We start from the raw sequence: 16,680 nt of genomic DNA on the forward strand, positions 1-16,680 counted from the left end.
GGCGGTTTCTTGAGGGCACAGCAGAACAGATGTACCACAATCTCACCCAGGTGCTGGGCTCCCTACCTCAAGACACGGTTTGTGGAAATAAGATATGTTTGTCGTGGTTGTGTGCAGCCCTCACAGGGTTATCGGCAGCTAACATGACCTCAGATAAGAGCTGGTGTAAGACTGCGTCACAGTGATGAACAAACACACGTACAATGAAGTGATTGAGTGCAGCCTGGCTCTCTTTTTCAGCCTACATAGTACAAAACATCTAAAAAATGGCCAGAAGCCCAGAATGACCAAGCTACTCAAACTCTACTGCTATGTGTGTGAGTTAATCAGAAATCCTGCTTTTAAAATCATTCTTTTTTCATCTGTAGAAGGTGTTCTGTGGACACGAGTACACCATTAAGAACCTGAAATTTGCCATGCTGGTGGAGCCAGAGAATGAAAAGGTTAAAGAGATGCTGAGCTGGGCCAGGGTGAGCAATTCAATGAAAACTGCTTAAAATAATAATAAAAAAAATAAAGCTCATATTCTCTATTTTTGTTATTGTCAACAAAAGACAAAAAACCTTAAAAGTGCTTAGTCTGTCTTATAATACTTTACTCTCCCAAGCCCACTGATTCCAACGTAAATCTTTAAAAACGGGTCACAATATAGACTCTTAATTTTTTACAGTATATAGTATATTAAATAATTTCCTTAAACACTGTAGGTCTTTGCAACAATACCCAAAAATGAGTAAGTAGTGCATTTGCTGGGGGCTATTTTCAGCCGTGGAATAATACATATTTACATTTTATATTTATTTTTTAGCGAGTATTTCCGGCAACAGAACAGTGTTTGTGGGATTGAATCAAAGGTAAACTACAGTGCATGTTAAAGGTAATGAAGTTGGCTCATTAAAGTGTTTTCAATAGTTGTTGCACAACAATGGAGGTCTATAGAACAGTGAAATAAGCTTTACATAACCAGCAATCATTGCTGGTTATGGTCTTTTCATGGCATTGGACAAAAACTAAAATATTGCCAATTTTATTCTTTTAATATAAATTGAGAAATATTTATTTTGCTGCGTTTTTGTTTTCGCAGGCGAGAGATGATGATGACAAACCCACAGTGCCTTCTACTCTAATGGAGGAGTTTGAGTACAACCCTTTTCTTCGCCTCTCGTGAGTTTGATACAGCATGTATGAGAGGATGAACCTGGTGAATACATGTCTCCAGCCATTTTGATAATGTCATTTCGAGTTTTTCAACCAGTTTGAAAAAAAATGATTCCGACGTTTTGGCATGGATGTAGTTTATCTTTGCGCTTGTTTTGGTGCTTCTTGTAGTTTTAGTACACAGCGTTGGTAACACAAGTTAATTTGGATGAGCTTGTGTTTCCAGATTAATCAGTGGTTTTTTAAATCTGGACATTTCCTGCCACAATTTTGTGTTATACTCTCAGTTGTTGATGTTTCTTTCTTATCCTCTTCCTTTACTGTAGAGAGGAAGGAGTACAAAAGTTCACTGGAAAGACAGACCCCATAGAGGTGCTGAGGGTCCTGCGGAAGGAGAGGGACACATTTAAGAAGCCCAAGCAGAGGCTTCCTCCCCATGCCATGTTGGCTTTGGAGTGGGGGCTTCTCAGACCCTGAGATCCAGTTTCAGAGATCTGAACATACTCAACTATCAAGGAGAGATAGTTTGAATGACTGAATGCAGCAAGACACAACTCTGTAGAGTGTGTTATTTGTTGCTCTAAGCCTCAATGTAACCAATGTATACTACTGGGAACCTGGTTGACCCTAATGTGTGTGTTGTTTAAGTAATAATGAAACAATGACTGCACAAAGAAGCCAGTGTAAAGCTGCTTTCATTAAATATTCCTACAAGCTAAATTAACGAAGGGCTGGTCTCTTACGCACAAACTAACTGCACCAGGTAACGTCTGCTAATACCAATTTCCTTTCAAAAAATAGATACTAATGTGTTTTGTGTATTTATTGCTTTAAATAAAATAACGCTTTATTTCTTTATAACTTATTTGTATTTGAATGTTTAATTTCCTTGATATGCACTTGTTTTCTGTCTGGTAACCTTGTTACTGCTGGTGCGTTTTACTTTACTTTTTTACTAATTTCAGTTTGGACATACTGTATATATACTGTACAATTGCTCTCTTTCTTGCGTTTGCAGTTGGACAATTGATTTACTGTAAAAATACAATTTAAGTAAATTTAGATGTATGTGCACATACACATACCTTTGGAACAGTAGTATGATATGTTGCACTCATACATTGTATAAGGATAGAAGAAACATGCAGTGTACATCATTATGAAATGTAAATTATTGCTTTTCATCCCAACGTGAGTAAATCCTCACTTTGCTAGAGCGTAATACAGAGTCAGAGTCAAGATTATTCAATAAAAGATATCAGTCTGAAACATTATTCTGTTGGAGATCTTTTAAAAAGAACTTGCAAGTGGCCGGGTTGGATCAGTGGGTAGAGCAGGCGCACATGTACTGAGAGGCTTATGCCTCGACGCAGAGGTCCAGGTTCGAATCCAACCTGTGACGATTTCCTGCATGTCTTCCCCCTCTCTCCCCTTTCTTACCTAGCTGTCCTATCAATTAAAGGCAGAAAAGCCTAAAAAAATAATCTTTGCAAAACAAATGGCTAGAATTAAATAAAGTTTTTATTTTTTATTTATATATATATATATATATATATATATATATATATATATATATATATATATATATATATATATATATATATATATATATATATATATATATATATATATATGAGACAATCAACAGTATACTGTAATGGCAAATAATCAGACCAAATAAATAATCTGGCTTCAACATTGTGTCTATTATCTATGCCTATTGTTTTCCACTTGGCCAGGCACACAATTTTTAGACGAGGGGAGAAGTGGTTTAACAGGTTATTGGCATACATCAAAACAGCTTATATTTGACTTTGCCCATTACCCTGAAGAGAGACAGAAATAGTTAGTCATATTTGGACGGTTCTGTAGTCAGTGTTTGCTGAAAAATGATCCGCTTATCATGGATTGTAGCAAAAGCTTGCTTCACCACTTCATAGTGAGTCCGTTTTTCATCTTCTCCACAGGGTGGTAGTGTGTGTGCAGCAGCTCTTTGGTTCTCTCCTCCCCTACACTGTGGAGCCAGGACTGGTACAGCTCGGCCACACGGGTGTCGTCTTCTGGCGATAGGGAGCGCTCTGCCTTGTAGAGCTCCTCAACCTTCTGGAGAAGCTCCTTTGGGCTCTGACCAGGTTTGGGCTTCACCTGTCCACCACCATTCAGACAGCCTGCATAATAAAGGGTTAGGGGAACATGCTGGGTTTATTGTTTTAATTTGTTAACAAACATCAGCAAATATCAAATTAGTAAAGCAGTGCTGGTGAGACTACTCTGCAAGTTGTGCTTGTCAGTTAACCATCCAATAACTCAATGCATGTATTTAAATTGCCTGTCTATTTCCACAGATGTGACTGACCGCTGCATTTAATAGCTTCCATGTGCACATATATGTAACAAGCATGTCATTTATGACACGTGAGGCCAGTTGAAAACACATGGTAGTAGTAAATTCTTTCTGGTGTTGCAAATATATGCTGTACCAATCAAGCAAAAGCACAATGGCTCAGACTAAGAAGAGTTCACATCTGCATGTTTCACTTTACCTGATGGACAGGCCATAACTTCCACAAAGTGGTAAGGTGACTTCCCCCTCTTAAGTTTCTGCACCAGGTTCTGGATGTTACGGAAGCCGTACGTGGAAGCAAAGTTCAACAAGACTACTCCATCTTTCTCTAGAGTCACTTCCTGGAAGTCGTTATTCCTGTGGCAGAGGAGTTAAGTTAGCAAAACAGGGTTTGGCAGTAAGCTGGTATACTTCGATCTGCACATGTAAAGTCTCTCAAACAACATCAATACGCTAGACTCTTGGCTGAGTGACATTATAATTAGGCATAATCGACAAGCATTTTGGGATCATTGAACTGGAACAGCTCTTCATTCATACTGAATTTAAGTCTGACTGTTCCGGACATAATGAGCCTCCACAAACACCACTAAGCAGGCTTCTTAAAGTTGTTGAGACAGACTCACCTGAGGGTCTTGTACGTGAGATCCTTCACCTCCTCTCCAAACAGCTGCTTAGCAGCATAGGTGAAGACATGATGGAGGTAACCCCCTGACCCGCTTCCGGCATGGCTCAGGAACTCGCCCCCACTCACACTGCTGAACCTGGAATAATATGTAGTGTGTGAGTTCACTTATTCTTCTGGAAAGTCATGCTACGGATAACAAAAACAAAATGTCACAGAACTTACAATGTATCTAGGGGTGCAGGTTCCACATCATTAAGAGACACATTTTTCTCTTCCAGCATTTTCTGAACCTCTCCTATACACGAGACATGAGAAAAGTATAAAAGAGAAGATACTCCACATTCATATAGACAAAAAAAAGCATCATAAGAGTATTTCATGTACCAGATGTGATGACACAGTCCACTTCTCGAGTCTCGTCTTTTTCTAGGTAGAAGTCTGTCCTCGAGGCCTCAAGTTTCTTGTCAAAGCAGGGCATAACTGCCACATGGTAGATCTGCTGTGGACTTAGCCCCTAACAACACACACAATACACAGCTCAACTCATTATTCTAAGTAATATATATAATAAAAAGTGTCAAAGTCACTTTAACCTCCATGAGGTGGAGCACACTGTTTGACTGCAATCTCAGATGTGTCCGGTACCTGTTGTTCAGCAAAATAGCCTTTAACCAGAGAGCCCATCATCGCCTGGGGGGAGCGAGTGGTACTAATGTATGGAAGAATAAACTCGCCATGGGTCTTCTCTGCGTAGCAAATCCAACCTGAGTAAAAACAAGTACACATAAACGTACTTGAAGGGAGAGGTATTTGAGCAAACACTGAAATAATAATAAGAAATGTAAGTATTATTACACAACAGTGTGTGCTGCCGCCTCTTACCTTTTATTAAGTATAAGTTATGTGGTCCACCACGAATATGATAAATGAGGTTGACACGCAACAAAGGCCAGCATGGCAGGATGCTCCAACCTTAAAACATACAGGGTTTGTAGTGGAATACCTGGACAGGCCGATGTCAGCATGGGAAGGCTGTTGCTGTCCTGCTCCTTCCTCTGGAAACGCTCCACGAACTCTCTCTGGCTCTCCAGCAGGCTAAAGGTCCGACTAAAGCTTGTTTCAAACACATGATGAACCCCTGCCATAATGATAATAATCTTCAGAAGTGACATTGTCTGCATTATTTTCATTTCCTGTTTTACTTTGTGCTGTTTGACTTACATAGAACAGAAAAAGTAATATTTTGCACTCACCAAGGCATTTAAAGAAGGATGTGAGCCTCCTGCCTGTCTCACTACTGCTGAGGTCAAAGTATGCTGCGAGGGAGGCTCTGGACTGCGGTGACACCGACACCACCACCACCTTCTGCTCTGTCGCGTTTTCCTTTTGAGGGAGACACTCAAAAATATTACTATCACATTCAAAAGGCTGCAAAAGCACCAATAACCAGACCCATACTACACAAGCATTCAAACACATACATCCATCTCTACCTTGTTGTTGCGCAGAACTTTTAAGAGCTCCTCGTGGCTCTGCTGCGTGATGAGGACGCTCTCAGCTGAGGTGACACAGCCACTGCAGGCCAAACAGTCATTCAGTGAGATCTTTGCTTTCTCCAGCTTCTGCTTCCCACCATCCTGCAAACACAAGAGGTGAATTACTTCAGGGTAAATAGTGGTGCAATAATTCAATTTTACTTAACACGCAGGTTTTGATTAAGCCTTAAAGCCCACCTGGTTGACTTGGACGTAACTGCCATCATCTTCTATTTGAATCTTGGCCAAAGATTTACCTTGTTTCTTCTCTATTTTAATAGGTTTGACACATTCCTGCAACAGAAACCACACATATAAGCCAAACCTACTTGTGTTCATTTTTTTATGAACTTTATGCACAAGATAAACACAGCAATTTATAACAGCACCCACAGGTACCAAACAGAACTGGGTAAGAGAGTAGAACAAGAGTAGTAACAGGTAGCAGGTAACGAAATAAAATACCAGACAAAAAAAAGTCAACACCCGGGTTTTAGATAGACCAACCTTTTTAGACTGATTCAACAGTCATTTCATTTTTTTCCCCCTCACAAAGATCACAAGAAATTAGTACATTCATCGCGACAGGTAAGAAATGAGAGTTCAAAACGCAAATGATCAGTGTCACACCATTTTGCATAACGTTATATCGCAGGTGATTCTAAATAATATAAAGTGACATATACCAGGTCTACAGTTTTTCAAGGACTTTCAGTTGGACAAGTTGGGCAATAACTCAAGCTGCATTAACGTATTGTCTATTGAGTGAAAGTATAACTTAATATCTATATCCACTAGAACCAAGTTATCACCCAACGCTACTATTTCACCGTAGTTACATCATTGCTAACATTAGCAGCAAACTAACTACTTAGCTAGCAGGCATTTGATGTTTTTAACATTAGCGGGGTTTGCAATCATTAACAGTTAAACCAATTAGTTAGAATTGCATTATCATACGCTTTTGTCAAGCGGGTTTCATGGTTGTGGTTATTTTTTAGTTGTTCTCTTACAGACAGTTTGTAGAATTGACGAAGACCCCTGTTAGCTAGCTAACAGTTACCACGAATGCTATGTCGGTACGTTTGCTAAGTCGGTAAGTCACTATCGACTGCTTTTATAAGGGAAGTGAATTATTAGCGTTACCTATGTCTTTTTAAAATAAACCCGATGTTATGACATGTTAGAATAGTTCAACTACCTGAGAGGGTGTGATAAAATCATCGAGATCTGTCAGCTGCAACACACTGCTAAAGTGCGAAGCCATATTTACTGCCGTAAAGTGTTTGTTGTTTACTTTTGTGTCGTGAATAGGTATCCAGCAGAGATACACCTCACTATCAACCAGATCTTCCTGTGCTTACCTATCTTGTCTATCTGTATTTTATATGTTTTTTAACGCACTGTAAGCTTATAAGAAGAGAAATCCACAAGGTTATAATTTTAAAATGCTGGTATGAGTCATGTTCATCTAAAATAAAAGGGAAGGGATGTCAGGCACTGGGAAAAGAGAGGTCAAGACTGGTCAGAAATAAACAGGTAAAACTTTATCTTTAAAAAAAATTCACGGCTTTATGCCATGACACCCCCTCATCCAATTATTGCTCTTTCTAAACTGCATCTCTCTGTAAACTGTATCCCTCTTTTACATGTTTTCTTTTTTCTTTTTAATTATTTCATATTTATTTTAAATTGCAGCAAGAAAGGAATGCAGAACAAGAATCATTGTACAGTTTTAAGTTCTTTGTTTTTTGATGCGGTTAGCCTGCATGACAAATTACACAAGTGTTGAATGTAAAGTTGCTGCCTGGATTGACCTTTAGTTGCTACTTCTGTGTGTTGGTTAATCACATGTCATCATCATTGAATACATGGTCACTTTAAACATTTTAAACTTTAAACTTTTATTTCTGGGTCTAATATAATGTATTATTTATTTGCATATTATGATTTTAATTAGAAAGGGAGTAGCAGATCCTTCTGCACGTTTAGTTTTTATTTAACCTTTATTTTTGCTGTTGGATATGTTTCCAATGTTTAAGAAAGCGTCTCCATATTACTGTACTTACATGAATACAGCTGAACATGCAGATAATGTTTAAACCATATTTTATCTGTGAGAGCAAAACATAGGCTTCATGCATTATGACTTTAAAAAATATATTATTAATAAGCCTATATTTAGCCTATATAGGCTATCACATATACATAGGGGATGAATGGAAGCCATCTATATATACATGTATTTCAGAAAGATTTTGGAACATACTGAAATACATATTTCACACGATTCTTGCATCTGTCTGTGAAAAGACACACGCACGCGCCCTTTTGTTGTTATGACTACGAGGTCGTAAATCCGCCATGTTTTCCCCCCTTGTGGCGGCGTTGCGACAGAGACGGAGAATTCGAACGACATGAATGTAGAAAATAATCATACGGCAGAAACAGAAAGGGAGCAAACGACGAACGGCAACGAGACGATCACCATTGAGACAACACTGGGAGATGAAGGTTAGTTATTTTTCTGGGTGAAACAAGACTGAAATATTTATCAGATATTGTGTTTGGGCCTAGCTAACTTCCTCCATCATGAATTGTTGCTAGCAGCTAGCTGCCATTAGTAACAACATTAGCTAGCGTTAGTTGTAGCTTTACTCCAGCCAGTCAGCAGTCTTTAGAATGGTTTAACTTTACATCAGCTAGGTGGTAGCTGGCTGCACAAATATTTAATGAAGTTGTCTCATTCTGTAATGTGTATGTCTCCGTGCTGTCAGATGAAGATGTGCACAAGTGCGGACGCTGTCAGTCCGAGTTTTCCACGCTGGAGGCTTTCATCCAGCACAAGCTGCAACACAACTGCAAACGTGTGGAGTCACGGGAGGCGAGCAGCCAGGAGGCCAGTCAAGAGGTGTGGACTGTGATGTGTGGGTTTATATGCAGGAAACACTATATACAGCAGAGGTAGACCAAATGTTTATCTACGTTTTGCCAGGTTACTGCAGCCAATGGAAGTTCTTCAGAGGTGAAAACAGCTGAAGGTGCATCTTCAGATGAACCAGTGAAGGCCACTAATGGTGGGTCAACATTAGGACTGCAACTTACTATTTATTATCAATACATTTGCCATTTATTTTCTCAATAAATCGGGAAAAAAAAGGCCCATTATAATTTCCTGCAGGTGACAAGGTGACTAATTTCATTTGCCTAATTTATCCAACTATCAGTCCAAAACCAAATATTTTCAGTTTACTCCAATATATGACAAAGTAAAGTATTAAATGCACATATATTTTGCTTAAAATAATACTGAAGCAGTAAACTCAAAAAAAAATGACTAATACATTTATCGACTAGTCAACATAATTTCAAACTGTAAATTAGATCTCAGATCTGCGGGAAGACTAATTTGTTATTTTGTCTGTTTATCAAACAGATGAAAGCAGTGGCATATTGGGTCGAGGTCGCAGGAAAAAAAATGTATCGCTCAAAGTCACTGACCACTCAGATGGGACTGAAGGATCTTTATCTGACAATGCTGACAGTGACAAGCCTGTGTACAAAGTCAACCAAGAGGGACGCTACATTTGCCAACTTTGTGACAAGACATTTAAAACAGTGAGTCATACATATCATTTGTGTGTTTGTCTTTCATGAGAAAATGTGGGTTTTATTTCCTACTACCTGACAGGAGTAACATGAGATCTTCTAATTGTTACCAGGCAGGGTATTTATCACACTTTATTGCTTGTGTTGTCTCTCTAATATGTTATATTTTCACCTAACAGACCAACATCTTGAGAACTCACTTGAAAACTCACAGTGACCAGAAGAACTTCTCATGTGACCTATGTGGGACCTCATTTCGCACAAAAGGCTCCCTGATTCGTCACAACCGTCGTCACACAGGTACAGCTGGTAAACAGGGACTGTTTTTGTCTTGAATGGATGTCCTCTAATACCTTTTGATGATAACACTACTTTCTTCCTGTTCTCTTGCAGATGAGCGGCCGTATCGCTGTTCCCTATGTGGCCAGTCCTTCAGAGAGTCGGGTGCCCTCACTAGACACCTTAAGGCCCTCACACCCTGCACAGAAAAGATCCGCTTTGTTCAATACAAGGAGATCTTGGTCAGCAAAGATGGAGTACAAAAAGGTCAGATTTATACAGCAGGAGCTGTTATCTTGTGCCAGGTGTGTCTAGGGCTGGGTACAAAATTCAATACTTTTTAGGCACAGACCGAATTGCCCCTAAAAATGCCTCGCCATTCAATACCCAATTTCAATACCTAAGGAGTGAATCTTAACCGCGTCAGAGAGCCAATAAGCACGCAGCATGCTTCTACCAAGGTCTAATAATGTTTGTGATTGGCTGTGTAACATTACACGTTGTAGAGGCAGGCAGGAAAAACTCTGTTACACAGAGACAGGGCTCACGTAGTAGGAGAAGAAAAATAAATAAAAAGATTTGTGCCGCAATGTTGTAATTTCTTTTTGTTTTATAAAATTGGAATTGAAAAAAGTATCGTTTAGGAACCGGTATCAAAGTCACAGTATTGGTACCAGTATCGAAAATCTTTGAACGATACCCAGCCCTAGGTGCGTCTGTGCTGAAGAGGGTAGCTCGATGGTCTCGCACAATCTTATCTATCAAAGCAAATGAGCTGTAGCGATCTATGAAATACTTGACAATTTTAAAAGTTGACAATGCAATAGATTTAGAGTGCCCAAGGAAGTGACAATCAATTGAGTCACTGACCGGTTTGTGTGAATTGTCCAGGAGTCGAAGATGATCACGCTGCAGTGGAAGGGCAACAGCAGGAGGTAGTGGTTGTGGAGCAACAGCCAGAGGATCAGGAGATGGTAGAGGCTCAGACTGCTGTTGTCAGCGTGGTAGAGGCTGATTCCCAAGAGGTCCTCCATCAGGTCCACTTCACAATGGAGGTGAATGGAACGACGCAGGAGCAACAGGTGAGTAAAGAAAGGGTGCACATTTAGCTAAAAGTCCTGTATTTGCTGTAATTACCCACACTAATAAAAATTACTAATAATAACCCACACAAAACACATACTCTTTAATTTCCTGAAAATGCTTTTTGGTACATTTTTGCAATGGTAAAGAAAAAGTGGAGTTGTAGGGATTTGGTATGAGAGTGTTTTGCCTGTAACTCTCATCCAACCTTTTCTGTTGTTCTGTTGCTCTGCCTCTGGCCAGGTTGTAGTAGAGCAGTCTCAAGCAGAAGCCCTGGCTGCTGCTGCAGCAGCAGGCAACAACCTCATCTGCCAGGCCATTATCAACTCTGGCATTGCACTGGGGACGGAAGAAGCCATGGTTCAGGAGACCTCACAGGCAACTGAGGAGATGGATAAAGTAGTTTCTGAGTGCCCTGATGCTGATGAGAGTATCACTGAGATCCAGGTTAAAGAAGAGTTTGTGGAGATGGAGGCAGAGGTAAGGAAAGAGTAATTTGGATTGACCAGTACATTTATTGCATTTCATTGTGTTTCTAGATGTTTTGCAGTGCTTTGAAAACAGGGTCAACATTGGTTTGACAATTTTATTTTTCCTTTTCTGCAATGTTTTCAGTTTGTCCTTTGAAATATTAGTTTACCATTACTATAAAAGTGCTGGCTCCCATCACAGAGCCCAATAGAAGGAGAACTAAAAATATTACTCAATATTGAAACCTTAATTTTTGAGTCGCTCACAAAAACGTTGTAGTTTTTCTTAGTTTTAGATTGACGGCTACTGTTTGCAGTGTGTGTATATCAGTGACTTTTAAAATTGTCATTTGATGTGAAACTAGAGGTACCTAAGCTGTGTGTTCAGCTCAGTCTTTACCACGCCTTGTTCTTGAGATGCTCTGAGCTGCAGAGATCAGATCATATTTAGCTTCTGCCAAGATTTCTACACTTTGCTGCCAGTTAAATTCAGCATTCAGTTCTGGCAACATTTGAACCAGTTCTCAGCAGAGCTTGGGCTGGTGTTGCAATGATTATTTGCACCCGCTTTTTTAATGTCTTCTTGTCTGCTTTTCGTTTCTTTTGCAGGAAGCAGGTGATGGTGATGATCAAACAACCTTAAAATTGCACATGTGTCCACACTGTAATCGCTCCTTCAAGGGGCTGAATTACTTCCGCTTTCATGTCAAGGGCCATATGGGTAAGTCCATAACTATTAATAATGACTCACAGCATGACCATTCTTATTATCCTTTTGATCAACTTTTGAGAACAATGTGAAACCAAAAAAAAGCTGTTGATGGTACACTGACCGATTTTATTTTCTTTTTTTTTTAAATTACCTTTCCAATTTCAGGAATTTTATGGACCTTTTGTTGGCCCATACAAAATGTAATTCTTTTCTGTGTAATCCTTTTTTTATGCAGGTTACAAGCCTTTTAAGTGCACACTTTGCCATAAGGAGTTTCTAACTGGTTACCTACTGAAGAAACACATGGAAGTCCACGTCAGTGAGAGAAGGTACAAGTGTGGTGAGTGTGGCAAGCTGTACAAAACCATCGGGCATGTACGTGAGCACATGAGGGCCCACTCAGATGAAAGACCCTACCGCTGTGCCAGATGCAACAAGGGCTACAAGACCAAGGTGAGTTCATTGTTTAGTTTCTGACCAAGTTATCACTCAGACACAATGAAAGGCTCTTAACAGATCTCTTTGTCTTGCTCAGAATGCCTTGCAGGTGCATCAGCGGACCCATGGTGACGAGAAACCTTATGTGTGTCAGTTCTGCTTGAGAGGCTTCAGGGAGAAAGGCTCTCTGGTGCGACATATCCGCCATCACACCGGAGAGAAGCCTTTCAAGTGCCCAAAGTGCGGGCGAGGCTTTGCTGAGCACGGGACTCTCAATCGGCACATGCGTGCAAAAGGTCTGTCCGTTTGACAGACAACAAAACTTGGAAAAGCATACATTTGTAGCACTGACACAGACAAACATAATAACATGTGATTTCCACCAGGAGGATGCCAGAAGGACGATTCCAGTGAGCCACAGGATGCGATAACGGAGGAGCAGGCATCTGTGGACAGCCTTGCTACAGAGGCCATTAACTCGGAGGATCCTCATGCTGTCCTGGTGGAATTCTCCTCAGTGGTGGCAGACACACAGGAGTACATCATCAAGGTGAGACACAGAGAAGCAGGGTTAAGAGAATGTGTAGTTTCTGCCCTTACATCACGGCTAAGGGTGCATCATGTAAATTGTAAGTAGAATCTTTTGGCATCAAACTTTTTTAAGCACCTCTATCTGATGTTGTTTTTTTTTTGTTTTTTTTTTTTTTTTTTTTTAAATTATTAATCAATAGCAGGATACGTGCGGTTATGTCAAGAGAGGAGTAACCATACATTTGACAGGAATGGAAATGCCTACTTCAACAGCATTTGTTGTGTTCCACATTATTTTGTAAATGAGTGACTGACAGACAAAAATAATGTATTTGCATGGTCCAAATATTAGAAGCAGGATGGGCCAGTAGATTCATTAGAAGTCAGCACTACCCCTTACATATTGTTTCCAAATGATGGTCTTATTCATATCAGAGAAACAATTTAAAGACAGACAAAAAAGTGCCCTTTCTTGTTAAAGACAAATTAAACATGTGTGGGCCCGCCAAGGCTGGAAAGGCCTACAAAGGACTATGCTACTTTTAAACCCTTGGATTAACGCTGCGGTAGAACTGTAGAGCAGCAACTGAATTTGCAGGCATTTGCAAATGTTTAGTTTATCTTTATTTTTTTTAGTGCAAACTAGAAGGACTTAACTAACGGTGATTTATGTAGATGACTTGCATAACAAGTTTTACCACAGCAACTTAAACTTACCTAAACAGCATGCATAAATGATGTTTTTAATTGTTTTTTGTTTTGTGCTAATTATTTCTTTTGAGGTTGATATCATGACTAGATTTAGACCACATAAGAAATTACTTATTTTCCCCTTTATTCATTTTTTATTCCAGTTATTGTTAAGAAGCTAATTGAATGCACTTTATTAATGATTGGCGTAACAGACTGCTAACTTTTGTCATTAATTGTATTTGCTCTGCTTCTGTCATCCTAGACTCAAACAGAGGAGGAGGTGCAGGAGGAAGAGGTTACACTCATTCAAGACAGCCAAAATGAGGTCAGTATACACACACACACACACACACACACACACACACACACACACACACACACACACACACACACAAGAACGTCTGCATGATTTATAGCAGTTACGGAGTGTGGATCTGATAAGAGTTGCTAAATGTATTTTCATTATCTTACAACTTTTCTCCTACCTTTTTTTTTTTTTTAATATCAAACATCTCCCTGCAAGATGGGAAACCACATCATGAAAGTGGTGCAGCGAATCGTCAGCCAGTCACATGCCGTCGGCGGCACAGGCAGCCACCAGATCATTGTGCGCAATGTGGCGATGAACGAGGAGGGCGCATCCATCTCTGACTGCGGTGACACCATCACCATCGCTACACCTGAGAGCCTGACAGAGCAGGTGGCCATGACGCTGGCCTCCGCCATCAGTGACGGCACGCTACTGGCCACGGCGGGCACCGTGGAGACGGCAGACGGAACCGTTACTATGGTTACCACAGAGGAAGCAGTGGAGGAGGGAATACAGATGGTGCAGCAGCAAGAGGAATATGTCATCACCTCCCCAGAGGAGGTGGAGATTCAGACTGTCATTATATGATCAAAGAGGATACTAACTGTGGACTGATACATTTGGCTGGACTGTACCTGTGTAGCCCATAGAGTTTATATGAGCCTCATGTGTGAGTTTTGATTACGAAACAAAGGCCAAAGTGTTTATAATGTTTATAATTACAGAAATAGAACAACCTACAAAGAAAAGTCTGTGTGAAACATCAAGAATGAGTGTGGACTAGTTCTATTGTGTATTTAATTTTAAATGAATTGCTTTACTAGAATGAAGCACTGCATTCAGTAGGTTAGCTGCATTTCTTTTTTTTTTTTATCTTTTAGGTGCATACAGTTTAAAAGATTAACCAAAATAATTTAAGGTTTTCATTTTGAAGGCCTGAACAGATGCATATTTCTTTTTAGGTGGTACAAACGGAACATGTCTTTGCCTTCATCTGTTGTAGCCTTGTCTCCTTTTCTTTTGCTGCAGTCAAAAAGTGACATTCCTTCTTACTTTTGCTACCTTAAACGGCATCATTCCATCGCAGTTTTTACTTCTGATGTCTCGGTCGGCTACAGTACAAGTTTTGAAACCCTTCATCTCCAAATTGAAATGTGTTGCCCTTTTAAAGGTGGAATCTGCAATTTTGGAGAAAGATTGTTTGTTGATATTTCAACTCCACACTCAAACAGATACACCCCCCTTGCTCCTTTTTTACCATCCCTCTCTCTCCCGCTGCCTTTCTCTTTCTACATCCATACCCTTTCCTCTGTCCTGGGTAGAAGCACGAACACGGCTGTTGCTGTTTGCCTGGAATAATGTTGTGTGGCTTGGTCCGACTATGTTTGTTACCCTTTTTACAGAGCCAAGGCTGCGCACACACGGACAGTAAGGAGATATTTGCTGGATTTAACAAAAAGGGAACTGGGATAGAATCACAGACTCCCACCTTTTAAAGAGCCTGCCTGTTTAAAACCATTCAAGAAGAGTATGAACTTTCCACGGTACACCGTTTAATCATAATGGATCTTTAAGCACGACAGATACACTAGACACATTTAAATGTGGTCCGTTTACTTAAGCAGAGTTAGTGTCAAATAAATGCTATTTTCTTTTCGTTGGCTTCCTTTTTTCTGGGCTGATATTGAGTTTTTCTGATTGAGAAGATGTCTGGCCTTTAAGTGTGTGATTGTTTAGAGTACTGATTAGGTTTCTGTGAGCATATTTGAACATTTGTTTTTGCAAACATTTTTGATTCTTGCTTTTGTTAGTGAGAGAAACATTCGCATATAACTTAACATTTGCCTTGGTCAACCCTAAATAATAAACTGCCGCTGGTTTACTGTGGCTTATTGATTTCTGGTTTCCAATTCATAGTAGTTGTGCTTCCCCAAAGACCCCCCAACCGTAGTAAAAAAAAAACACTTGAATTACATACCTGTGTAGTAAAATTATTTTCTTGTGTAGCATTCTTATTCCATTTTTTTCTCTTTGTTTTTAAAAGTGTGTAGCTGTGGATTGAATGTCATCTTCCCTCTCATCATGGGAATACCACCTGCTTTAAAACCACACACACCTGCCAGGTAAAACACTGGATCATCTGGTACACAATGTACACACACTACCAAGCTTGTACTGCCTGATGTCATGCTGTCACGTTGGTGTTAGTATTTGCAATCCTAGGCTTAATTCACCACAGTTAATTGGCTTAGCTGAAATTTTGCGGGCAACCTTGAGCATATCTGCAGGCTACCTTCTTGTCTCTACATCCAGTACTGAGGTTAACGCAGCCGCTATAATCAGAGTGTCCCTGGCTGGTATACCACACACTGGTTTCTGGGTCACTTCTCAGCCCTCTGAGAGAGCCCTATCCAAATGAGCAACAGAGGAAGGCAGAGAGAGAGCGGATGGGAGAGAGAGAGAGAGAGAGAGAGGCAAAGGTATTTATAGAAAAATGGGGCTTCGCAGTACCTTTTCTTGCAAAGAACCATTTCAGGACCGTGTTAGTGTGTCCCAGTTTTCTGATCACCACAGCCATAGGGTTTGGACTGAGGCTGAGACTGGACCACCTCACCCAGGATGAAGAGCCTGACTTTCAGACACTATACCCTCTTCACCGGCCTCCCTTTCCTTAGCTGCAGACTGCTGGTTCTCTGATTGAGAACAGAGGGAGGCATTGGCCCAGATAACCTACAGATGTGACCTTTTAGGTGCACTTGTTTTGCCTAGCTGGGTGAAGGCTTTTGGCACCAGTGAACTCAGGTAAGGAGCAGCACAAAGGTGTCCAAGGGCACTCTTTGGCTGCATCGACCTCCAGGCCGGGGGCGAAGAGAGGCTGGCTGGAACGTGC

General features: G+C 40.3%; 3 protein-coding genes across 7 annotated transcripts in view; 2 read left to right on the top strand and 1 right to left on the bottom strand.

Annotated features, from left to right (window-relative positions):
* LOC114569688 (hydroxyacylglutathione hydrolase-like protein) overlaps positions 1-2,427 on the top strand; it is a 3,897-nt gene extending 1,470 nt beyond the window's left edge. For 3 of the 5 annotated variants that reach the window (XM_028599699.1, XM_028599700.1, XM_028599701.1), the window contains exons 6-9: positions 1-77; positions 369-470; positions 1,085-1,164; positions 1,485-2,427. The exon at positions 1-77 is cut by the window's left edge and continues 27 nt beyond it. In XM_028599699.1, coding sequence (XP_028455500.1) covers positions 1-77; positions 369-470; positions 1,085-1,164; positions 1,485-1,635 — 410 coding nt within the window. In that variant the 3' untranslated portion in view covers positions 1,636-2,427. Of the gene's footprint in view, positions 78-368; positions 471-808; positions 878-1,084; positions 1,165-1,484 lie in introns of those variants that run through there. The other 2 variants (XM_028599702.1, XM_028599703.1) reach the window with 2 other exon arrangements.
* Positions 2,428-2,928: 501 nt separating this feature from the next.
* narfl (nuclear prelamin A recognition factor-like) lies at positions 2,929-6,961 on the bottom strand. The gene is made up of 11 exons (XM_028599888.1): positions 6,867-6,961; positions 5,864-5,959; positions 5,624-5,767; positions 5,384-5,513; positions 5,134-5,268; positions 4,776-4,894; positions 4,515-4,644; positions 4,353-4,425; positions 4,129-4,266; positions 3,702-3,859; positions 2,929-3,326 (listed from the first exon to the last, which is right to left on the bottom strand). The coding sequence occupies exons 1-11, from the start codon at positions 6,930-6,932 to the stop codon at positions 3,085-3,087; spliced, it is 1,431 nt and encodes a 476-aa protein (XP_028455689.1). The 5' UTR covers positions 6,933-6,961; the 3' UTR covers positions 2,929-3,084.
* A 1,056-nt stretch (positions 6,962-8,017) lies between these two features.
* e4f1 (E4F transcription factor 1) lies at positions 8,018-15,687 on the top strand. Its single transcript, XM_028599498.1, has 14 exons — positions 8,018-8,179; positions 8,443-8,576; positions 8,661-8,742; positions 9,102-9,283; positions 9,454-9,574; positions 9,668-9,820; positions 10,445-10,635; positions 10,880-11,116; positions 11,716-11,827; positions 12,054-12,271; positions 12,354-12,552; positions 12,643-12,806; positions 13,743-13,805; positions 14,004-15,687. Exons 1-14 carry the CDS (start codon positions 8,083-8,085, stop codon positions 14,376-14,378), a joined length of 2,328 nt encoding a protein of 775 aa, XP_028455299.1. The 5' UTR covers positions 8,018-8,082; the 3' UTR covers positions 14,379-15,687.
* Positions 15,688-16,680: the final 993 nt, after the last annotated feature.

The sequence above is a fragment of the Perca flavescens genome, chromosome 15 (assembly GCF_004354835.1).
Source record: "Perca flavescens isolate YP-PL-M2 chromosome 15, PFLA_1.0, whole genome shotgun sequence".
Classification (NCBI taxonomy): Eukaryota; Metazoa; Chordata; class Actinopteri; order Perciformes; family Percidae; genus Perca; species Perca flavescens.

Excerpts from the sequence above, each read along its gene's own strand:
- e4f1 (XM_028599498.1), top strand. The coding sequence starts at position 8,083 with ATGAATGTAGAAAATAATCATACGGCAGAAACAGAAAGGGAGCAAACG. Across the intron at positions 8,180-8,442 it reads GACAACACTGGGAGATGAAG|ATGAAGATGTGCACAAGTGC; the intron begins GTTAGTTATTTT and ends CCGTGCTGTCAG. Across the intron at positions 9,821-10,444 it reads CAAAGATGGAGTACAAAAAG|GAGTCGAAGATGATCACGCT; the intron begins GTCAGATTTATA and ends TGAATTGTCCAG.
- narfl (XM_028599888.1), bottom strand. The coding sequence starts at position 6,932 with ATGGCTTCGCACTTTAGCAGTGTGTTGCAGCTGACAGATCTCGATGAT. Across the intron at positions 5,269-5,383 it reads ATCCTTCTTTAAATGCCTTG|GGGTTCATCATGTGTTTGAA; the intron begins GTGAGTGCAAAA and ends TCATTATGGCAG. Across the intron at positions 4,267-4,352 it reads CCTGCACCCCTAGATACATT|GTTCAGCAGTGTGAGTGGGG; the intron begins GTAAGTTCTGTG and ends ATATTATTCCAG.